At 39.8% G+C, this 24,952-nt stretch overlaps 1 protein-coding gene across 7 annotated transcripts in view; it reads right to left on the bottom strand.

The window, feature by feature from the left end:
• ACSL4 (acyl-CoA synthetase long chain family member 4) overlaps nucleotides 1-24,952 on the bottom strand; it is a 47,417-nt gene that overhangs the window by 13,491 nt on the left and 8,974 nt on the right. Inside the window, exons 2-8 of one of the 7 annotated variants that reach the window (XM_038417564.2) lie at nucleotides 14,021-14,097; nucleotides 9,577-9,623; nucleotides 4,884-5,123; nucleotides 4,402-4,579; nucleotides 2,466-2,575; nucleotides 2,234-2,372; nucleotides 551-701 (exon numbers count right to left, since the gene is read on the bottom strand). In XM_038417564.2, coding sequence (XP_038273492.1) covers nucleotides 551-701; nucleotides 2,234-2,372; nucleotides 2,466-2,575; nucleotides 4,402-4,579; nucleotides 4,884-5,111 — 806 coding nt within the window. In that variant the 5' untranslated portion in view covers nucleotides 5,112-5,123; nucleotides 9,577-9,623; nucleotides 14,021-14,097. Of the gene's footprint in view, nucleotides 1-550; nucleotides 702-2,233; nucleotides 2,373-2,465; nucleotides 2,576-4,401; nucleotides 4,580-4,883; nucleotides 5,837-9,576; nucleotides 9,624-14,020; nucleotides 14,098-15,367; nucleotides 15,526-24,952 lie in introns of those variants that run through there. The other 6 variants (XM_043492221.1, XM_043492222.1, XM_038417563.2 and 3 more) reach the window with 6 other exon arrangements.

The following is a 24,952-nucleotide window of genomic DNA, read 5'->3' as shown; positions in this document are numbered from 1 at the left end:
CAGGTCTTTGACAGATTCCTTGAAGTTATCTTATCTGCTTAAAAATTTCAGCTTGGAAACCACCAGCCTCTGCCTTCCACTTTCTCAGGACTCATGCTGATAAGGACTGGGAACCAATAATAATCTACAGACAGATTCCCGGTGCAAAAATATATGGTCAGACTCTCCCCATAATGATCAGTTATGATGAATATCTTGAAAGTACATCTCAGGAGGAAACGTAACTAAAGAAGCCATACTGTATCTTTTTTAATCTCATTTAGTCGTAGAAAAATCATAACAGGACTAAAGAGCTGGAGAGAGACACGGTTGTGTCCAAGAGCATGATAAATTCAAAGCGATTACAGAAATATCAGTTCACATATGATGTATGTAAGATTGGTGGATAAAAAGCAGGATTTGCTGAAGTTCATATATTTAAAAGAAACAGTCACCAGGAATCTCAGAATTCTACAAGTGATAGGCTTTCTGGACTCCAGGAAAATTTATTCCAGTTGAATAAAACAAAATGGTATTTTATACATACACGGGGCAACTGAGCATTTCTTACCCTAATTCAGGTATTCTCTCACACTGGCCTGTCATTCCAGCTATCAAGTTCTTATGAATCATTATCACTCCTTTAGGTCTCCCAGTAGACCCACTAGTATACATTATTAAAGCCAGGTCTGTGGGAACAGGTTTGCTTGGAGGGATGTCTACTACAAAAGGTAGAAGGGGGGAGGAGAGAGAGAGAGGGAAAAAAAGAGTCATTCACATGGACTTTAGCAGGATGTGATTACTTCTTGGACAAACTAAGAGATGAAATCAAAGCTCCAGAAAGACTAAACTAAGTTAACTGGTCTTCATAAGACGCTGACAAACAAAGTTAGTGATGCTCTTCTGGTAAACAGTCCAGGAAAAAGAAAAAAAAAATTAGCAGATCCCATTAGGAACAACAAGCACCAGCATATTCAATCAAGGCAATAGGGCAAGTTGGAGATAGATTTGGCTGGAAGTGTAATGTCATTGCAAAGTTTCACTGGCCAAACCTAATGAAGTTCTAGTCAAACCCTTTAAAATAATGCCTGGGAGAAGTGCAAAAGAGGCTCATACTTTTGAGTGATGAGGGATAAACTCATATCAAGTTTCCTATTAGCAACAGCTCTAAAGCCAGGGCTGTAGAGGCTAAAACATATGGTTTGTTTGTTTTTAAATATTTCGAAGTCAGGATGCCTTGAAAAGTCTCACACTTGGTGGAAAGTGAGTTTTACAGACCCAGAAGCCAGTATATATTGAGCTACTAAACTTATGAAAATAAACTAAACTTGTTTTAACCCAGTTTGTTGCCTTGACATTTATTCTCTTTTGTCCTGGTTATTGTGAAAACCATAACCCTCAGGCTGATTACTTTGCAGCAGAAAGGGGAGCAAAGGTAGGAGTGGGAGGACATTTGGGGGAGTTCACAAAAAAACCCAAACCTACTTCTAGCCTTTTGGTGCTGGCAACAAGTTCAAGAAATCAGCAGCTTACCAGAGTAAGCAGCTCTACTGAATGTGTACTTTCTTGCATAAGCCTCCGGTTCCTGCCAACCAACTCCTTTAACTACTCACATCTTCTCCTTTCCAGTAACACAGAGGAGCTGCCTGGCAGGGACTGTAGACCAGGGTGTCAGGAAGCAAATCCTCATGATTGCTCACTTCCTCCTTAAGGAAGCTGGTTTCTTACTCCAGCCAGCCAACTGTAGTTCTCAATGACTGGAGGAGGGAGTCCAATGCTTATCCCCCTGGCTTCGGGGGTCTTCTAGCTACAAAAATTGGTCAAAGACTTTTCTAAAACAAATGCTCATCCCTGACATCAGGAAAGAAGAAAAAAAAGTGATGAAGTTTTTAAAACGTTCATTAAAACAAACCAAAACCAAATAACCAAGCCTGACTGTAATTCTGTATGACCTTCCCTTATTTTAGAAAGTGAGCTCAGCCACACCATGCCAGTCACATTCTAAAATTAAACTTAGTTTAAGCTGAAACGAAATCCACTTGGGACAACGTAACATTAAGATAAAAGACTCAAATATTTTACTTTTAATTTCCTACTTATTTAAAAAAATGTTGAGTTGGACTGGTAATTTTTCTACAGTAAATGCCCGTTCCTTTTCAGGTTAAATGGATATTTCTCCTCCCATACATATCCCTCCAAATCAAGTTCAATAACTTACTGGACTGCTTGGGTAATCCTGATTTGGTTCACTTACAATTTTCTGGTTTGGCTCCTAGTTCTTCTACTGTCTGCATACTATGAATCTCTAGTCCTTCAGGGTATTCAGATTTATTGATAGTCTTCTTATCGACATAAATGATATGTTTGAGACCGTGGATCTCTGACAATGCAGTCTGTTGAACAAAGAGGAAATTTAGTACTTACAGTACTGCATATTGTAAGATTACGGTGAAATACAGTTGACAAAACAGTTGTTCCCAGCTTACCTTAAGTTTACTCTCTAGAAGTTCTACACTAGTGATTAGATATGATGCTCCAGATTCATTCAGACCATAGGTTACTGCCTCTTCACCAAGAGTGGCATATAAAGTAACAACTGTTTTATAAATAAAAATAAGTTTAACAGCAGAATGATACAAACCAAAAGCTTTTGTATTTATATAATTTAGTCAGCATGGAGGAGGGGGAGGGGCAGACAGGGGAAGGAGTACTTTTCAACTGCAATCCTTTTCCACTGAGGAATAAAAGCAGCTTTTAGTTTTTCCATGATGGAATTTTATGAAGCAAGGAGTTTATGGTAATAATAGTTTTATGGAAAGAGGAAAGTGTAATTTTAGTCATAAAATCACATAAGCAACTGAAAACAAATCTGTGTTCTTTCCAGTTTCACACAGAGAAAGGGAAAAAACAAACAAACAAAAACGTTGGGAGAGCAGAGTCCTGAGGATCTCCTCTATTTTTCTTCTTCTATAAACCATTCTTAAAGCTTCATACCAGAGAAGAGGTAGACTGGATTTCACATTTACTAATTAATTCTCCAAGAGAACAGGTGTTCAGTGTAAGGCATCACCTCCAATAAAGCATTAAAATAGGGAATTAATACTCAAAATCTTGTTATGTAGTAGTTAGGATTACTACACTTGCATCTACCTGACAAAGCCACAAAAAGCAAGAAAATGGAAAAAAAGTTAAGCCACTTAACAGTACATATCCGCCACCACATGCACACACCTTATTACTACAGCTATTGTATTCCACAGACCACATGCTACAACAGTGGTCCGCAACCTTTCTGTGGGATTAGCACATTCCTATTCCCAAAAGACTGTGGTGGGTGCCAGACCGCCTAAATGCCGCTGAGAAGCAACCATGGAAAGAAGCATTGCCGCCGAAGCGGCATTTCGGCAGGTGGTTCTCTGGCGGCCGCGCTTGGCTGCGGCATTTCAGTAGTGCGGTGTCCTGCAGGTGCACACAACTGCCCCAGCGGGTGCCATTGCGCCTGCGAGCACCGCGTTGGGGACCCCTGCACTACAATCTTAATTATATTTCCCTATGGGTGCCAGCATTCCATCACCCCCTTTAATAGCCCTCCAGCAAACCTCCTTTGCCAAATCTTCCTTTCCCCACACAACCAACCATTCCAAACGTTCACAACAAATAGAGTTGGGGAGAAGAGGGGGGTCAGTGAATGCAGAAAAATGAAAGGAGGGCAGAATTGTGGTGCATGGTCTGTGTTGGATAGACGCAATAACGAAAGAGAGCGAGAGAGAGCACGAGTGTGTGTGTGTGTGGGGGTGTGCAACAGCCCTAACCGCTTCACAATGATTTTTTGGTGTATTAATATACTCGGGACTGCTATTTTTCTTTCAAAAGTACTGTCTTGTATATTGATTAAAATAAGGTGGAGGGTTTAAACAATCACAAGCATCCTCAGAAGCTGCTTTGCGTATTTCAGCTACCATAACATTTCTCCATTCCACCCAACATCCAGTCTCTCCCCCCAACATGTCAAGTGACAGAAGCAATCAAAGAAATAGCATTGCTGCGTGTTTCAGTTATGAGAAAAATTAGTTAGCCATATAGATTTGATAAACAAGTCAAAGGGTCCATATTAATCGCTCTTTCCTGCCCTCCAAAAAGTGAGTCAGTTCTGAATTCTTAAAAAAAAAAAAATCTACTGTATAATAAGCAGTACAAATTAGTCAGTCAGACTACAGCTGCTTGCTGATTTGGGGGATTGCTGCTATGTATAACAGTTTATTAGAAAGCTGAACACAAATTGGGACTTTTCACTTTCTTCCAGAATTTGTTTTTAAACAAATGCTATCCCAGAAATATGCAGATGTACTAGACAAAGAACTGAATTGACTGAAGAAATTTTTCTAGAAATATAGTTAATGCAAATGCAACTTTAACACTCACGAGGAAAGTTGTATTTGAAGCAGGTTTGTGCTGCAATCATCCACTCCACTCGGGTTTCACAGAATATGGCAATGGCACTTTTTGGCTTTAATCCTTGTGCAGCTAGTCCTCTCCCTAAATGATTCACTCTCTGGTTAACTTCTTCATAGTTTAACCATCTATAGTTTCCTAGGATTAACTGGTAAAAAAGAGTAGAATAGTTTTGTGATAGTGACACTAAGCTGTTGGTATATGTTTGCACCTATTCCGTGAGCTGGTGTGGAAAACATACTAGCAAATACAATCTCAATTTTTTTGCTGAAGAAAAATATTAACAGCATGTATTATAGCTTCCTTTCTTGAGCTAAGGTTAAATATCCAGTTTTACACCATAAAATGTAAATTGTAAGGAGTGTAAAGGGGGCCTGCAATAGATACTTTATCGTTAAGACAAAGCTTTTGATATTACAGACTTCAAGAATTCAAAAAACTTTAAAGATTACCTTTTTAAATACTTTCCCATTAGGTTGCATTTCATTCTCTTCACTCAGTATTTCTCTGGTCCCAAGGCAGTCCTTCTTCCCAAACTTTGCTACAGCATGGTCAAACAACTTATCCAAAGTGTCTGCTCCAGGAATGTCTATGGTTGCTAGTGACTCAAGATGAGTAACAGAACGGAACGGACTTCCGGGCTTGTCCGAGATGGGTTTTGCTTTTAAGCGTTTTGCCATAGCCTTTTTCTTCTTAGCATTGGTAAGAAAATACCATGGAATAAATACAAGGGCACTGTACACAGATATTAAGAAGTACACAGGGAGCAAGAAAATGGCACATACATCTAGTCTAAGTTTCATAGTGGATAGTTCAATAAAGTTTTCCTTTGGGTTCAGAGAATCTTGGTTCTCTGAAGAAGGTAAGAGCAGAAGCAGCAACAAGTGGCAGTACAGTCAAGGAAACAACAGTAAGCGAAGCTTAGATAGCTCAGTTTTAGAGTAACATTTAAAACATTAGTAACCTTTGGAAGTCAGACACCTGTGAGTGAAGATCACAGCCAAGCAGACAGCAGGAAAGAAAAAGAAAGTTTAACAAATTAGTGACACCAGGAATCAGTCCATTAGCTTCAGTCCTTTATGATTTCACCCCAACATGCAGCAAGACAAAGGAGGCTGAAGTAACTGGTTTGAGAGGCACACGAACAATTGGTTTTGAAGACTGAGAGGAATTTTTTCCCTGTTTTTTACCTTCACAAATATTTACTCTTGTATGTTCCCCCCTCTGCCCCCTTTGTCTCTGTTTAAATAATTCTGGTCTTTTAAAGTGCACTGTGTCCTTTATATATATCAAAATATTGTGTTTCTAAGCTAGTTGAGCAATCCTAAAGCTGCAATCCTGAAGTTGCATAACTATGGTCAAAGGCCAGTAGTTATTTCTTAAATATTTGTACTAGGGGTAGGAAGATATGGTAGTACTAATTTTTTTTAGGAATGCATCCGATGAAGTGAGCTGTAGCTCACAAAAGCTTATGCTCAAATGTGTTAGTTTTTTATGACTTTCAGAAATAAGTTATATTGATCGACTCAGTGTTCAGAATACAGCGTATTTACTGAGACTCCTCAAAATAAAATAAAACCCCACACTGTAGACTTAATTAATACACAAGATTCATATAGCTCCCCTTCTATCACCACCTGGGTAATTGCTTTTACTTTAAAACCGGCCTGAGAAGCTCTATTTGAATTTGCACAGCTTCTGTGCACAGCTTACACAGACTTGATTTGTAAGGCAATTACTCTAATACACAAATGTAAGGACTTCTGGAAGAAAAAGTCCAACTCACCTTCCATAATAAAACCAGAATCAAATCCTGAAGTATTTGACTGATTCCACAGGAATCTCTCCTGAGTAGGGACTGTAAAAATTAGGTCTGTGAGAGGACTAATGGGTTAAAAAAAAAAAAAAACACCACACACAAAAAAATTAAAATCCCACTTTAGTTTGGGCTAACTCAGTGGCCTAACACTAGTATTCTGCATTGACATGTGGGAGAGATGGGTTCAACTACAGTATTTAACCCTTGTTTCCTGGTCAGATGAAGGTTGCAAGTGCTGTGGAGGCAATGCACACAGCCCCAGGGAAGCAAAGGAAAGGGAGCACCTACCAAAACAGCTCCTCTAACACATTAGGGAGCAGTGCTGACTGGTTTAGGGCAAGGCCTATCCTCTCCCCACCTGGAAGATGGAGATCTGATTAACAGAGACTTGATGATGTGGGAATTCTCTCAGGGCACCATCAAGAATGGAGAATGTATAGACGCAGCAAGGAATTTAGTGTATATATATATATATATATATATATTCACCACCTTAGGTGAGGGAGCGTGACTAAAATTTCAATTTATTTATTTATTTTAATAAGTGACAACTGCCAATAACAGCACAACAAGCACCAGCAACACCCATTATTAATATGAAAAATTACAATTTCTTTAGCACACAGCAACACGTATAGTATCTATTATGTATAAGCATAGTCTCATTGAATGAAATAATGCATGAGAGATTTGTAGGTACATGCCATGCCATCTGGTAGGAGATAAGTAGTGCTTTCCTTCTACAGAATTTTAAGAATTGCATATTTAGCAAATAAATTGAGTGAGTCATAAGTACTAAGCCGAATTCTGACAAAATACAGATGTTCTCCCCCCCGGAGTGAATTACATGTTTTCTCACCAAGATTTAGATACAGTGACATCTGTCTGTCTTATCCACTTAAATCAGTTGCTTTAACTAACCTCCCATCCTAAAACTCACCTCATAATATCAATAAATTTGAGTAGAGTTATGCTTCACTTTTATTAGATGGCCACCTTAGTGAAGTATAAGCAGCTATTTACTGAGTGGTTCCTTAAGACAGGTTTCACTATACTGATACTGTAAAAAGTGCACCAGAGTAGCTACTCAGCAAACACAGCATAACAGAATAATTCTCACTGTATTACCAGCAACTATTTGAACTGCCATTTATGTGCATTACACCCAAGTTACTGTACATTAGCTCCATTAGGTTAAAATAGGTCTTACATAAATAAGTTTTTCGAAGAAAGCCCTAAACATCTGTTTTGCACTCCAAACTTCAGTCTCTTCAAATGAATGGCAGACATTTATTATACTATTTGTCTTAAATGACATGCTGATAATTTCATTCCAGTTACTTCAGCTGGAGTGTTCTGAATTAGCTTAGGTTATACATAAAAATAAGCAGAAATGCTAGGACTAAAGCTCCAGTGCATGGCAGTTAAACACCACACAGTGTGATAAAATCAGCACTAAGAAGGGAATTCTCAGTATTTTCAAGAGACAAAAGCATGCAACATAGCATAGTGAGCGAACCAGAGTATAGATTACAGCAGGCTAATGCAAACTTAAAGGCACAATTTCATTGCCTTACTCCACAAGCAGTCCCACTGAAAGCAGCATGACTATTTGTTGAGCAAGTACTGCTCAGCCTGAGTAAAAGCGGCAGAACTGGGACCTGAGAATTTACAAATCTACTCAATTCCCTTGACAAATATTTGAGATTGAATGGATTGACATCTAACACATTCTTTCCCCATTTTCAAATGCCAACACTGCTTTTTTCAGCAACGCTTGACCCTTAATATGTAAGAAGATCTGGAGACAAATTAGCAAACATAAAAGAAAGGTATACTTAAGTATTGGTACCAAGATAAGTACAATTCTAAACTGGAATAAAGATTGTAGAAAAAGCATAGGCTGCTATAGTATTAATTTTAACATGGGTATTTAAACAGTTTGTACAATGCCCCCAAAACAATGAAAAGAGTGATTAAGTTACACTGTATAGGTACTTTCATTGTGTAAGTATACTGAAGAATTACAGGGGATAGCAACGAATACTAAATCCGTTAGGCACTTTATTAAGAATCCTTACATTTACTATAACTCATACTTATCTGAATCATATGGCCCAAAACAAACATTTTAAGATGATTTATGTATTAACTAATTTAAAATGAACACATTCTACCTGCATTAGGGTTTTGTCTGGCACCCACTGATGTAATATCAAAGTACTAGTTACCCTTGTACAGTGGGCTTCTGTAGTTGGATTTGTATTGTAAAATACACGGAAACCGAGTTATGCACACAGATGGTCTATATTAACATTACTGCCATTTGCCTCTCATTCTCCTTCCAACACTTTCCCATTGTTTATTAAACCCACTGTTGCATCTTGGTCTTAAACTAGATTGTCGGCTCTTTGAGGCAAGGACTGTCTAACACAATAGGCCCTTAATTTAGGCACTACTATAATAATAAATAAAATAATGATAATTAATAATAAAGTTTTAGTTCTTCCATGATTTATTATGAAACTTCTTGATAATTTTTTTTTTTAAATCACTGCTGTCAAGGTTATCTGCTTTTTAAAACCAAAATATGATTATTGTACCAGAAGAATAGACTGCAATTACTATAAAATGCCCGCTATCCAGTTTCACATAATGTTTTGGCTAAAACTATCCAAATTTAAATTTAGGGGTTAGGTGTAGTAATCCTGAATCTGATCTTTTGTCACACTTAAAAGGAAGTGGAGAAGGCTTGCCATCTTCAGTCATTTTTGCCACACATGGATAAAAGGCTTGATCTTAAATATCAGATGTGTTTCAGTATTCTCTTCTGAGCTGATCTAGGTATTAACCTGTACCTCCATTAAAACTTTTAAATGAAAAAAGTAAAGTATTGAAATATTTTAGGCACCTAAATTCTGATAGAGATTTCAGAACATTTATTTGAAAGAAAAAAAGCTGAGTTGACAAAATGCCCCAAGAGCAAATGGGTGTTACCTCTTTTGCAACAAAGATCTGCAGTTGCTGACCTTGCTTCTATAAACTAGCAGTGCAATGTTCAAGCCATACACACACACCCCCCTCATGCTGCATTTTGTGGAAATTTCCACTCAGATTCAGTAGTTAAAAAAAAAAAAAAGTTTAAATAGAGGACTTAGCTAATTTGTAAAGTATGTAGTAGTTTGAGAGAGACTTCCATTCTAACGAGATCAGCTGGATATCCAAAAATGCCATAGAATTTGATGAAAACAAGTCCAAACTTAAAATAAAGAAAGAAAAATACTTGTAACTTTTTGCCTTTAATAAATAAATGTTAAGATACTTACAGGATATCTAAAAGTAATGACTGGGTTTTCTTCAATGATGATTCACTCTACAGTAAAATGGAGAGAAGAGAGACTGATAAGATTGTGTACCAAGTAAAGTAAAAATATTAAATGTAGAAGCCAAAACTGTAACGTGCTATTTATGTACTTAAAGAGTGAAGATAAATTCATGCCTGCACTGTGCAGGAGGTCAGACTAGATGATCAGAATTGTCCCTTCTGACCTTAGTATCTATGAATCTATGTTCTCCCCTATCCTTTTGAGAAGGAAGATGGTGTCACTACTCTTATCTTCTATTTAAATGAATCAGAGTAAGTTTTCATCAAAGTCACAAAATATACAAGTTACTCAAATTTTAGTCTTGTACTTTGAACATGTTCGGTCATGCTTTAGTCAATACAGGGGTTATGTGGGAAAGTTAATGCCCTGTGATAAGCAGGAGGTCAGACTAAATGATCAAATGATCCCTTCGGGCCTTAAACTCTATGGAAATCTACTGAAATTACCCATATGACTGTGCACCTCTGGCACATGATCAACCAGGTATGACTGAGGTTAAAGTTGTGAGCCATTAGAACATGCATCAGCCAATGTTCAGGGATACAAAACAACTTTTCTATTCCTGCAGGTCCCGTTCCCTCCAACCCCCGGGATGTACTTTTCTATTCCCGCAGGTCCCGTCCCCTCCAACCCCCGGGATGTACTGTAACCAGTGCTTAATTGGTAATAGAAAAGGCGCCAGGGCTCAACCAATTTTGTGCCAGTGCTAAAGCAATTTTTTTTTTCTTTCATAACTGACAGCAAGCCAAGAAGTTTTGCCAGGGCTATGAACTGCCAAGCCTAGAGGTGCCAGTGCTCAACCCTGGCACAAATTAAGCACTTATGGTAACCATAGGCAGGATATGCTTATCTTAAAGGAGAGAGAGAGGGAAGGTAGACCAGGCTGGATTGCCTCCAACCACCCCATGGATTCCTGCCTCTAACGTAACAGTGTAGTTAGAGATTTCCTTCTTCTGCCCCAAATGTGGTATGTGTGTCTCACTCATTCCACTCCCCAAAGTCATATTATGTTTTTACAGCCCCAAGTGTGGCTAAGATTTAGTTCTGCATCAGTGGTATCTTTTCTATACCTATAAGTGTTACGACTTTTAAGTTTGTTATCTCTCCAAGGATAAGGAGTACTTGTGGCACCTTAGAGACTAACAAATTTATTTGAGCATAAGCTTTCATGGGCTACAGCTCAAATAAATTGGTTAGTCTCTAAGGTGCCACAAGTACTCTCTTTTTCCGAATAAAGACCAACACAGCTGCTACTCTGAAACCTGTCTTCAAGGATAGTTATTTTTAGATTTAAAATGCCCTAAATTTTCTAACAGATTATTAGTTATAAATTTCTTCTCCCTCTGACCCTTAGATAGTTGGATTCATAGGGCAGGTCTACACTACTAAGTTGGTCTAACTTACATCATGCAGGGGTGTGGGGGAAAAAAAAAAAAAAAAAAAAAAAGAAGAAGAGACATCCCCTGAGCAATGCAAGTTACAGCGACCTAAGCGCTGTCCACGCTGGCACTATGTTGGCGAGAGACATTCTCCTGCCAACATAGCTTCCACCTCTTGCAGAGGTGGAGTAATTATGCTGATGTGAGAGCACTCTCCTCTGTGCATAGAGCATGGTCACCAGATGCGCTAAAGCAGCACAGTTGTAGCACTTCTCTGTAGACCTGCCTATAGTAACTAAGGCCTTGTCTACACTACAGGAAAAATCTATTTAAGCTACGCAATTTGAGTTACGTGAATAGCGCAACTCAAATTGACATAGCTTAGACCTACTTACCGCAGGGTCCATACTACGCGATGTTGACAGGAGATGCTCTCCCATCAACTCTACCAGATCGAGAAGAGATGGGGGAGTAAAGGAGTTGACGGGAGAGTGATCTGCGGTCAATTTAGCGGGTTTTCACTAGACCCGCTAAATCGACCACCGAAGCATAGATCGCTGCACGTCAATCCCCTTGGTAAGTGTAGACAATGGGAAAAGTTCCAATACTTTAAAAAGCCACACACAACATGTTCTGAGAATTGCTATATTAGCTTTTCTTGAAACATGAGACAAGTATAAAAACACAATATTTTGTGATTTAAAGGTCTTATTGGCACTTATGGGATGATATGTACAACTAAGGCTTTTCTACTCATCAGTAATGTGACCATCCCAAACTCATGCCATCTAAACTTTATGATATATATTATGTGTAATATATGCTGTGGTATAAACAGTCATTTCAGACCAGCAGAATGTCTAGATATTGATTTCATTTGGTTACAAAATGAGTCCTGGTGCTGACATCTAAGCTTATGCTTTCATTGTCTATTTTTCCATGCGTCTTTTTTTGGAGAGGGGGGAAGGAGGGGAAGGGGAGACTACAAATGTCTTGTACCCATGAAACCATCAAGGACATTCTCAAGGCTAGCCAAGTAGGAATTACTCCTAAGTATGACAAAGTTCACATTGTATCTCGGAGTAAAAATCCTTGTTTTATGAAAAAGATGACATTTTGTAATCCTAGAACACTTAGGGAAAAAACCTAGTAATATACTACATTACATCAGTTTAGGAAAAAAAAATGTTGTACTGCAAAGCCTAATTAAGTGTTAGTGTCTTTTGCCTTTTGCCTACACACTATTTATTTTGGAGACAGTATAGTGGAGCCTCCATTTCTTGAGGCAGGAACTATATTTTCAGTGGAACTGTACTACCCTCTGTTTAAAAAGAAACTAGCACATTTTCAGTACTAACAATCTAAACAACAATAATCATAGCTATTGTCTGTTGCCTTCTGATAGCTACATTTTCAGCGTTCCCACTGGATTTTGCTCCATGTTAGTCGGTTCATTTTTTTCAGTTTTGAAACAAAGCTTATTCATCAATATGCTAGCTGTCTAGACGAGAGCTCATTCAGTTTGGGAGGAATTGTTACAGTACAAACATCAAAGTCCTCTCTCATAAGCCAACAGCACACTTTATATTACTAGTTACAAGTTACAGAACTTTTATAGTTCAGTTGTCCAAACGTTTGGAAAAATATATAGTACAAGTAATGTCATTGCTTACTTACATAAGCATTACCATCTATGGTAGGTAATAACTAATAGTTACAACAGTCTAGCTTTGATGTTCAATTAAAAGCTTCAGAGACAGTTTTGATATGCATCTTTTTATTCTCTAGCAACTAAATCCTTCGAAGAAAGCCTAAAATAGGGCATTAATTCTGGGACATCAGAGAGGCCAGCAATTTATGACTAATTTTTAAATGGCACACAAATGGAATAAATGGCAGGCAAGAGATTTAATTTTTCCAATAATTGCTCTTAGTTTTATTATCAAAGCTTAAATTAAGTTGACAGTTAAAGAATGGAAAAAGAGGCGGCATAGGTTATAGCTCTAGAAGCTAGGACAAAATCTATTCACCAAGAATTAAATGTACTGCTCTAGATTTCAATAGTTAGACCAGAGGAAGTATTGCATAAGCAATTAGAATTCCAAAATATAATTTTAAAACTTATTTTAAGTGCGTTTGCCCAGAAATTTTAACCTGTGCAATTTAATTGCAAGGAAGCATCAATTTAACAGTTATTTCCACTAGCAAGAGATTTTGTTAGTAAAAAAACCTCAGAGGGACAACGAAACATTCAAAAGCATATGAATTGGATTAGTTCCTTGGTTATTTCAAAAGACTTGCCTATGTTTGCATTGGTTGTAAAACAGCATAAATAGAAAAATGAACATTTTAGATAAAGAAGCTGCATTTACAAAAATGTCCAGTTATAGTGAAATAAATGGGAATAATGAATATACAATAGTAAATCTTTTTAGTGAGCAAGTGGAGTGTAGGCTGAAAGAATTTACTTTTGTAAAGAAAGACTAAAATTTTGAATGTGTGAAAAAGTTTAAATGAACTTAAAAGTTTAAATAAGAGGGAGTTTTAAATGAACACTTAGGGTAAAATCCTGGGTCCAGTGAAGTCAGTGGCAAAATTCCCTTTGACTTCAAACGGGGCCAGGATTTCACTCTTAGAATGAACATTCAAAGTTTAAATTCTTTCAGAAGAAGATACTGAAACCTTCCACCCACAAAAAAGCCAAATATGGATAACCAAGGAAGTTTCTGGAATTTGTTTATCATTAGACAAATCTATGCATTTTAGAGATCATGGTAAATATTCACAAAAGGTTAGTGAAAATCCAGTTTTACACATTACAAAAAGATAGGTTATTACCATGATCAATAGCAAATACTAGAACTAAAAGTCTATTTTACTTTTTGTTTTTGAAACAAAGATTCAGAGGAAGAAATTAAAGATATTGAAACAAAAACAGATATTGCTGCAAAGAAAGGACTGAGTTAAGCAGACAGGAAAATGCATTCAGTACACCAACTACTCACCAAATTTCTTTCCAAGATTATTACGGATGTCTCTAGGCACATGAATAAGAGAGCACTTATAAGGCAAAGAGACAAGCCTACGTAAAAACATTAGGAAAGTTGTGTTATTTCAACCTCTATATCCCAGAAAGGATTGAGAGAAAAATCAAGGGAAATGAAATGATTCAATGTTTATAAGTGATGTCAATGTTTTGTAAGAACAGACATTGCCAATATTTATGCAACTTAAAAACTTGCTGGAAAATAAGTATCCAGAGACCAGTTTTCAAGTTTGTTCCTTTCTCAGACAGCTTTCTGCATATTTTTAGGTCATTATGTCACAAGGCACAGGAAATGCAAATAGGACCTGACTTTCCAGGACCTCCATGGCTTCTGCAGCTCCTATTTCTGACATGGACAATATTGTTCTAACTGCAGGTTACTAAAAACGTAATCTTCATTACACAATTTATATTTTTTCTGGTAGGGAAGGAAAGAAGCCCAAGACAATGAATAAGGTCTCAGTTTGCTGACAGATCTACCTACTAGGACTGTTACTCATATTGAAGTTGGAAAAGAAAAGTCTCCCTCAACTCCTTTTGCCCAGCCCATTTCCATAGGCTTAGTACAGGATTTGGCCTCCTATGGTAAAGCTCAACTATTATGTATCCGAGTTGAAGATCGATATTATACGCACGCACACACAATGGGTGACAAGGATAAATTCATTAATGTTCGTGAGGCATCCAGATACTGCAGTGATGACTGCTATAGAAAAACCTATAAACAATACCAAGGAAGTAAACAGTTTTAGGGAGTGGCACACAGCACCCATATACGTTGTACCACCACATGATCCCAGGGTTCTTAAAATAATGGTTCAAGACTTCCATGTCCTGCTCATATGTTCTTTAACCTCCTCGAGTTCCACTTACTCATACAAGTCTCAAACTGGGATATCAAGAAAAACTTGCGTCCTTTCATATAAAATGGAACAAAATGCACATAAACACCCTCCTCCCAACAGATACGACGGTACTATTTATTTTTTGCATTCCAGTAGCACCTAAAGACCGCAAACCAGGGTTGGGACCCCATTTGGGTTAGGAATTGTACACCTATAGAAGACAGTACCTTCCCCTAAGAGTTTACAATCTAAAAAGGAAAAACTGATAGACAAAAATAAAAAAGCAATTTGCCAAAAGTACAATTACTTCTATTTCCCTTTCATCCTACAATTGTCTTTCCATGCTTTCCTTGGATTAGGCTGCCAGTCAGAATTCTTCACACAGCTTGAGCATCCACATTCCCTCCCTACCCCTACAGGAAAACAAAACAAAAAACTCAGCCTCATTTTCAGACACTTGCAGAAAAAAACAGGGTTGAGGTGTGGGGGGCAGGGGAAGCGAGGTCCCCCAAGAGCCTCCCAAGGCCTCTTGAACTGGTGTCCTGTCTCTAGCAACGGGAAGTTCTAGGTCATTACCTCTCTCTGCAGTTAGGGTGCAGAGGAGGACATAGGCAGCCCACATGGCCCAGCCCTACACCCATGTGCCTGGGAAGTCAGACATAAGAACTACATGAGATGTGTATATCTTCCATTAATTCAGATAAAACCTAAACACTCAGATGTAGAGGATTGGTCATAGGATTTATTAACTTCCCTGGACATACAAGAAAACATATGAATGAACTACACTTCTCCATAAACATATGTAGTCTTCTACCTTTATCTGTGATTGTTCTAATAGAGGAACATTCACTAAGGAATGTGTCTATACTACAGCTGCTGGTTGATTTAAGCTATGCAATTTGAGTTACGTGAGAAGCATAACTCAAGTCGACATAGCTTACATCTACTTACGCTATGTTGACACGAGATGCTCTCCCACAGTCATTGCTTCCACCTCTCGTTGAGGTGGAGTACAGAAATCGATTGAGTGTGCCTTTGCTAGACCTGCTAAATCGATGCCACTGCAACAATTGCAGCAGCTCCAATTTAGCTCTGTTGTGAAGACCAGCCCTCAGTAATCAGAGCAAGTTTACCAGTTTAACAAAACAAACAAATCCACACACATTTCAGAACACCATGCACCAGAGGACATCAGAGAATGGAAATTATTTACAAAATGAAAAGGAGTACTTGTGGCACCTTAGAGACTAACAAATTTATTAGAGCATAAGCTTTCGTGAGCTACAGCTCACTTCATCGGATTAATTATTATTAATCGGATGCATCCAATGAAGTGAGCTGTAGCTCACGAAAGCTTATGCTCTAATAAATTTGTTAGTCTCTAAGGTGCCACAAGTACTCCTTTTCTTTTTTGCGAATACAGACTAACACGGCTGCTACTCTGAAACCTATTTACAAAATGAGATCAGAGGTTTCAGTCACTGGTGTTATCCCTCATGGTGATCTCAAAAGGTAAACAGCTGTATCATATTACCATCCTTAGCACATTTTTCATTTCAGAGAGAAATACCAGGTGCTGATAAATGCTACAATGCTTGCCATTCTTGCTTTTGAAATCTAAGTGATTAACCATAAATATGACTTGGAGAGTATAGCACCCAAATCAGATAATACTTGGATTGGTGAAATGGGTCAGATAATTTTTGGACTGTTCTTGGATGATCACAGATGAAAGCATCAGATTATCCACATGGACTGGTTATTTCTATAGAAAATGATACACTTACTTAAAACTAATTCACTCTGTAGTAGGGGACCATTTGAGCAAGGAGGAGACGCAAACACTTTGAGGTAGATACAGGAAAGCAAAAAAAGACGAAGAACAATGTTGCATATAGAAAGGGGGCATATAAAATATGCCAAGGGAAATTTATACCTTAACACAGTTTAATAATTGTTTCTCCTTAGAAGAGAAAAATAGGCCTCTTTTTATGCTCAAACACCAAAATTATGCATTAACATTTTAAGGAGTTGAAATTTCTCAAGTTAGTTTATCCTCTTATTCCAATTTCCTCATGTACATCTCTTTGTTTGAGGCTTCCGAGTGCATCTGTGTGTTTTTTCTTGGTATCCTTTTGCTAGAAGGTCTTTACTTCCAACCATACAGTATTACTTTGACCTCACTTTCCACATGTACTGTAGTCATGTTCTATTTTTAACACGTTACAGGAAAGCAAAAAGAACGAAAGCTATATTATGTGTAAGGTACTCTGTGCAAGTTCACACCACTTGTTTTTAGTATGCCTTGGATTAATATGCAACTACAAGCTCAAAGCAGAAGTTTTTAAAATTGCCATTTTAAAAATTATGTTAAAAAAGGGAATTCTAAATTCATACCAGTTCCAAAAAATTGGATTTAAAATACTTATGGCATACAGAGAAGGCTATTTCAACTGGTATACGGAGAAAGAAACCAGTGCAGAATTTTAGCATGGTTCCAAATTGTAGGCAACTTCTCTTTTGAAGAAACACTGCAAGTTGATGCAAAAATAAGATGTGTAATATTTCTATGACAAATAGAGTCATGTAACTACATCTTGGAAAGGTAAATGAATACACATCATTCCTTCTCTACAGTAGGAAGGTAGCTCTTGACCTAACATTACAAAGGGAAAAACGTAACAGATAATTTTGCTGATACTAAGGGCAGGGGGAGCACACTGGGAATGCGATATACCAGCTCTTCAAGCAGTATTCTAATAAGTTGTAAACTTATTTAAAACAAAAACAAAAAAGCATAATTCTCCAGATAAGTGGAGTCCACTATGAAATGCGTGCCTTTTTTTAGGATTTTCATTCCTGGAAATAAGTACATAGTACAGTAAAAGCTGTTATCGGCACTTTACCAACCGGAAAGCTTTATAAACTGGCATTTCTGATCTTCATTGAAAGTCCAGTTTATAGTCTGGTTGGCACTGGGGCAGCAGGCTCCCTACCTGGCTCCATGTGGCTCCCTGGAAGTAGTGGAGGAACGGCTATGAAGTGTTTGGAGTGCAGGAGGGCTGCGGGGCACAGGCTCTGGGAGGGGGCTTGGGGCAAATGGTTGGGGTGCAGGAGGGAATGTGGTTTCCAGCCAATGGGAGCTGCGGAGCCAGTGCTCGAGGCGGGGGCAGTGCACAGAGCAACCTAGCGGTGCCTCTGCCTAGGAGCAGCAGGGACAGGTCGCCGCTTGTTGGGAGCCGCCCAAGATGGAGTGCCACCCAGATCCAACCCCCATCCCGAGCATAGATTTAATTCACACAGTTTAAAAGTCATTTAAAAACAAAATTACGAAGTGTGAAAGCTCAGGCTCTGGTCAGTCTCCCGGTTCTGCATTCACCTGCTGAGCAGGAGAAATGAAGCTACCCAGATTAAGATGGTGATCAATTGTTCTCCATGTCCACTAGAGGTTGGTATAATAGGCTTAATTTGCAAGCAAGGAATATTTAGGTTAGATACTTGCTGGAGGATTCTCTGCTCCTTGAAGTCTTTAAACCACGATTTGAGGACTTCAATAGCTCAGACATAAGTGAGAGGGTTTTTTTTGCAGGAGTGGGTGGGTGAGATTCTGTGGCCTGCGTTGTGCAGGAGGTCGGACTAGATCATAATAGTCCTCTCTGATCTTAAGATCCATGAATCTATATTAGGAAAAAGTTTCTAACCATAAGGGTAATTAACTTCGGAATAGGTTTCCAAGGGAGGTTGTAGAATCCCCATCACTAGAGGTTTTTAAGAACAGGTTAGACAAACACAGGCCAAGAATGGTCTAGATTTACTCGGTCCTACCTCATTTCAGGGGGCTGTACTTGATCACCTCTCAAGATCCCTTTTAGCCCTACGTTTCTATGATTTGCTCATACTCCACTCAAAAGTCATAATCCTGTGTTTGTGACAGTAATTTCAGCAGCAATCAGTTGGGATGTCAGTGCATTATGACATTAGTTAGGGCAATCAGGGACAGCTAATTCATGGATTCTGTATTTTTTTTTTTATTTTGCAAACAGCCCTAGTAGTAAAGAGGGGATAAGAAATACAGAAAATGAACAACTGTATCTCTCCATATAGAAAACTTTGAAAACATTTATGAGTGTATAAGAGTGACTCATAATTTATATTTCCATAGTTGATAGTTTTCATTACATTCTGGAGCGTGCATGTCCAGAGTAAACTTAGCGCCTGGATTAAATATTCTACAGGGCCAAGACTAATGAAATAAAGTATTTACTTTTGGTAGTTTGTGCTATCAGGGTGACTATAGGACATCCGTATGAAAATAATGCTAATAAGGGGCTTATTCAAAAAGCTGAGTAGATCATTAATTAACTGTTTAAATATTGCCTACCCTAGTCTTGCAGCTCTTGTAGCCTGTATTCAAATATGATTTGATACTAAACACTTGTACATCATGACCTCACAGGTGTTTTATTATAGTGAGAGGTGCATCAGAAGTGCCCGAAGTAGGCAGAACATTCTTAAAACAAGAAAAACTTCATACTCCTGGGAAACATACTTAAGTCAACCTAAGCCCCACTGTAGACAGCACATATTTATCTGCTAAACCAGCAACTAGTCTGGCATATTTTTTCAAATAACTGATTATGACCGAATGCCCCCTTGTATTTACACCCTACATACTATTGTAATATCTTCATACAAAATATGTCTTGTGAGGTATCATTTGAAAACTAACAACTCACTGGTCAATATCATGGTGAAATGCCTTTAGCAACATTGTGTGTAAAGTTATGAACATAAGCTAAAATTATCACAAAATGTGCTTACCAGGCAAGTCAGAAGGGGAGGAAAAAAACTTGCTTCTCAAAGACAAAACAAGTTGACGCCTCTAGTCAAGCGTGCTTAAAGTTGATTGGCAACGAAGGGGGGCAGGAACAGATCAATCTGCATTTTAGCAAACAGCAACATGGAACCTCTTTCACCACGAGATTCCATGTCTTCGTCCTCACGTTGGGAAGGAACTTTAGGAATAATCCTCATGAAAATGCTTTTCAAAGGGTGACTGACTATAAAAGAGGGACAAAAACAACCCGTGGATTCTCTCTCTCTCTCTCTCTCTCTCTCTATATTGTACTCTCTCATTCACCTAAGAGCAAAGGAACTAGACATTAGACTGAGGATTGGGGAATCCCACCTTGAGATTTTGGTCAGCGGTGTTGCTGGGAGCATGTGATAAGGATTTTACCTTGAACCAAGTCTAGTTTAAGTTTTAGCTACAAGAAAATGTTTTATCTTTATTTCTTTTGTAATCATTTCTGACTTTAATGCCTTATACTTGTATTCAATTCATCTAGTTAAAAAAAAATAAAAATAATAAAAAATAAGTTTATTTTTTAATACAAACGATTCCAGTGTTGTGTTTAAACTGAGCTGTTTGTTAACTCCATTTAAAATGACAGGCTGTTGGCTATTGACCCTTACAAGGGCAATGGACCTATAAATATCTAAACTCTCCAGGAGAGGACTGGAGAATGCAGAACTCCTGTTTAAGAGAAAATTCAGGATTGGGAACATGTTGGAGTCACCCTGCAAGTGGTAACCAAGGCTGCTGGAAGCCAGAGCGTGGCTGGTGTGTTGCTGACATGCTGCTGGGGTCAAGAGTTCCTGGAACAGGATACAGCTATACACAGACACTCAGGGTTTAAAGAAGGTTACTCACCTTGTGCAGTAACTGGGGTTCCAGATGGTTGTCCCTGTGGGTGCTCCACTTTAGGTGTTTTGGCACCCTGCCCTTGAAATTGGAGATTTGTAGTAGCAGTGCCCTCGTTGACCATTCCATATGGCTACTTAGCACATGCAGCCAGCCGTCCCTCAGTTCCTTTTCTACCCCAGAGAGTCAGCGTGATACTCCGAAGTAGAGGAGCACCCACAGGGACAACCATCTCGAAGAACCTCATTTACTGCACATGGTGAGTAACCTTTTCTTCGAGTGTCCCTGTGGGTGCTCCACTTCAGGTAGCTATGGAGCAATACCCCTCGATGGAAGGAGAGGCTTCGGAGTATCTTTGACAGTGGATACCACAGAGTCCGAACTGAGTGTCAGCGGAGGAATGTTGTTCCAGGGCATAGGTGTTTGGTAAACGTGGGCCGAGGCCCAGGTAGCTGCCCTGCAAATGTCTACAATACATACGTTATTGAAAAACGCTACTGATGAGCATAGCGCTCTGGTGGAGTGCATATGAATCCCAGCTGGAGCAGGGATGTGGCTCTGATGATAGCACAGGTGGATACAACCAGAAATCCAAATAGAGAGAGTCTTTGTTTTAGAGATGGCCTTACCCTTTGATCGCTCAGCAACTGATAGGAAGGGACATAATTTTCTAAATGTCTTTGTTCTTTCTAGATAGAAGGCCAGAGCTCTACAGATGTCGAGAGTGGGAAAGGATGCTTCCCTGGAGTTGGCATGGGGTTTCAGAAAAAACACAACAGGTAAGTAAATGGGTTGGTTTAAATTAAATGAGGAGGCTACTTTAGGGTGGGCTCTTAGGATAATTGTCTTTATGGAATGTGGTAAGGGCAGGTGTGTCATTAGTACCCCAGCTCCCCTTCTCTTCTTGCTGAAGTGATCTCGATATGGAAACCTTCATTGATAGATGTAGCAAAGAGCAAGTTGCAAGGGGTTCAAATGGTTTTCCCCATGAGGGTGCACTCAGGGGAACATAAATACCCAAGGTCTTCAAGGTTGTCTGCGAGTCCTTTAAGGCAGTGGTCTCCAAACTTTTTGGATCACGCACCCCCAGGGCCAGCTCTAAAGGGAAGCCAAAAAAAGAGCTGCTGCCGGCGTGCCACTGAAAATCAAAGGTCCAGGAGCGCAGCTGCTGCCGTGCCGGTGGTGCTCCTTTGGCGGCGCTCCTCCTGCCACGCACCCCCAGGGATGATCTTGCGTGCACCCCACTTTGGAGACCACTCTTCATACCTTAAAGCGGCTGCATCTGTGCTCTCAGCAAATAGTTTTTGGCCCTCAAAGGGCAGGTCCTCAACTGTGGCTTGTACTTCCCTAGGGAATTCAGAGAGGTGAAGTGATGGGGCTTGACGACATGGCCATGGATTGGGCTGCCATGTCAGCAGAGTCAAGGGAGGGCTGTTTTGGCGATTAGAGAGCCCTCTGCAACATTGTCTTTGTATTGTTCCTTTGCTTCCTCTGGCAGTTGATCAATAAAGGATTTCAATTTGTTGAACAAGTTGTAGGTGTACTTTGCTAAGAGAGCTGAATAATCTGCTATACGAAATTGCAATGAGACTGAGTAAGATTTGTGTCCAAAGAGGTCAAGCCTTTTCCTGTCCTTGTTATAAGATGTAGTTTTTGACTGGGGTTGTTTTCCCCTTTGGTGCACCACCTCTACAACCAGTGAATTAGGAGCCAGATGAGTGAATAGGAACTCTGCTCCTGTTGCTGGTATAGAATTTTTTGTCCGAGCATTTACAGGATGGTGGGACAGTGGCAGGTGTCTGCCATATTATCTTTGAAGGGTCCATTATGGCTGAGTTAATGGGCAGAGCTATCTTTGCTGACAGGAATGACTGCAAGAAGTCAGTAAGTTTGAGCTGGGTCTCTGGCAGCTCTGCTAAAGAGATGTCCAGGGATTCTGCAACTCTTTTGAATAAGTCCTGGAAGGACTTGAAGTCATCTCCTGTGGTGGGAGGTGGTGGCATAATTGTTTCATCCAGGGATGAAGATGAAATACGGGTGGGTGGCAGCGCATCACCTTCAGGAGTCTCTTCTGGCTCCTCCCCCTCTTCCTCCTGGGTCTCCGATGGTGGTGGGTTTGTGGGTGAAGGGGAATGGGTGGCCTTTGTCGCCGGTGGATTGGGGGGTTAAGGTTCTGGGCTCTGTATATTGCCTGTGGGTGCCCATATGGCCAATTGGGAAGCATGACAATGGGCGGTGGCATCCATGGTTGTGCCTGCCAGCTTTGCTACAGAGGCGGTTGCTGAGAGGGTCCCGGTTTCAGGGAGAAATGACAAGAGGTGTAAAGGCTTGAGTCATCCTCATCACTGGATAGTGGGGATGCAGATCTAACAGGAATGCCTACTTGGCTCGGACCTGGGCTGACTGGGCCAGGTGCCCTCGGTGCCTAACAGAGGGGTTCCCAGCACGGAAAAGATTGCCAGGTCTGCCTATGTGGTGAAGGGTTGCAGTCCTGGGAAGCTTGGTGCCATGGATAGCACCATAGTACGCACTGACGGTGCAGAGGTCTTGTTGAGCTGTATATATGCAGCAGGTGGCACCATTACACTAGCTGGTGCAGAGTTGTTATTCGGCACTGTTGGTGCCGAGCTAAGGAGCTTAACTTTAGCTCATGCAGCTGAGTGAGAGTCTGGCTGCATTGGTGCCTTGGCTCCTTGGGACGTCTCGGTACCGGACATTCCCAGTGCCTCTTGGTCCAAGGTTCTCAGTGCGGTTGGTACCGGAGCAGATTTTTTCCCAGGAGACCGCTCCTTTTTAGGGGGGATCTCTCTGTGGCGATGACTGCAACCGACATTTGGTTGCTTTCCTAGGTGCAGGGTCCTTGGCCACAGTTTGGGTGGAGCCACAATCTGAGAATGTTGCTGGAGACCGTTGGCCAGCAGGAGTCCTGGACTCTGGGTCGGACGCTGGCCTGAGAGATTTTGCCATCATTAATAATTTTAGTTGGAGTTCCCTGGCTTTCAGTATCCTGGTAGATAATTTCTTGCTGTGTGGACACTTCTGCTGTCTCGGGAAAACCCACATACCACAGATGCACTGAATGTGACCATCCGATACAGGAATTGATAGCCTACAGGTCAGGCAGCGTTTAAAGCCGGGGGAAGCCAGGCATGCCTGAGGATATTCAGGGTGATAGAAAAACAGCTATAGTTCAGTCACCGCTGGCCGAGACCTGCCGGTGGCAGGGGGACGCAAACAAAATATTTTTTTAAGTGGGTAAATAAGGATGGGGACTGGAGGAAAACCAACAAAAGGAATAAAGAAACGTGGGAATGTAAACAATTTACTAAATAGACGGGGCGCGGCTGTTGCTCCAACTCAAGCCAAAGGCAGTAGAGAAGGAACTGAGGGACGGTTGGCTGCACATGCTAGGTAGCCGCTCAAAGTGGTACGAGATGGCTGCTGCACATGTGCGGCCAACCGGGACACTGCTACTACAAATCGCCGATTACATGCGCAGGGTGCCAAGACACCCAAAGTGGAGCACCCACAGGGACATTTCTCGAAGAAGGTGGTAAAGATTTTAGTCTTTTTCAACAGGATTCAACTGCACAGTGATGTTCTCATAATAGAGAGACTTAGAAAAATAACTAACACCAAACAGTCAGCCACAACTGACTTTCCTGTAGGGAAGAAAACAAAATGTATCAGTTTTGCTCTATAACCACCTCTCTGGCTGAGGGGGTGGATCATACAAGTAATTGAGAAAATAGGCCAGTCTGATCAGCTAAATATGTAATGTACACTAGCAAACATTACAGAGAATCCCCTCCTTATGCTGTATTGAAGGATTCTGGATAAATTAATCCATTCTATGCTATTCATTTGAAACTATGCACTACCACAGCATCTCCTTTTTTACTTCAAGTATCCTGACAAATTATGATGCAAACTTTTTTTGCTTAGATATCCAATCCCCCCCGTTTTTTTTTTTGCAACTACTACACACTGACTAATGCATAGTTTATTTATAACTAGTTTAAAGTCAGAGAGAAAAGAGTTAAAAGTGTTAGACACAGTTTATTGTATTAAATGAGACATCTGGTTGTCTGAAATATCCATTTGTCTATCTAGGATTCAATTTATTACTGGGGAAAAAATGCTCTGTCACCATTTTGTATAAATTTATCCTTTTACATATGAACACACACACTACCAAGGAAACCATCAATTTTGCATTTGCATTTTTTACTTCCTGCCCTCAGTTATCAGCCATCATCAGTGTTGTAGTGAAATGACTGTTTGATTCCCCCCCCCCTTTTTTTTTTAAAGGAAGAGTTAGAGGCTTGTCTTTAAATTT

This window comes from Dermochelys coriacea, chromosome 9, assembly GCF_009764565.3.
Source record: "Dermochelys coriacea isolate rDerCor1 chromosome 9, rDerCor1.pri.v4, whole genome shotgun sequence".
In the NCBI taxonomy this organism is placed as follows: domain Eukaryota; kingdom Metazoa; phylum Chordata; order Testudines; family Dermochelyidae; genus Dermochelys; species Dermochelys coriacea.
The sequence above is the reverse complement of the archived record's forward strand: the minus strand, read 5'-3'. Positions and strand labels throughout refer to the sequence as shown.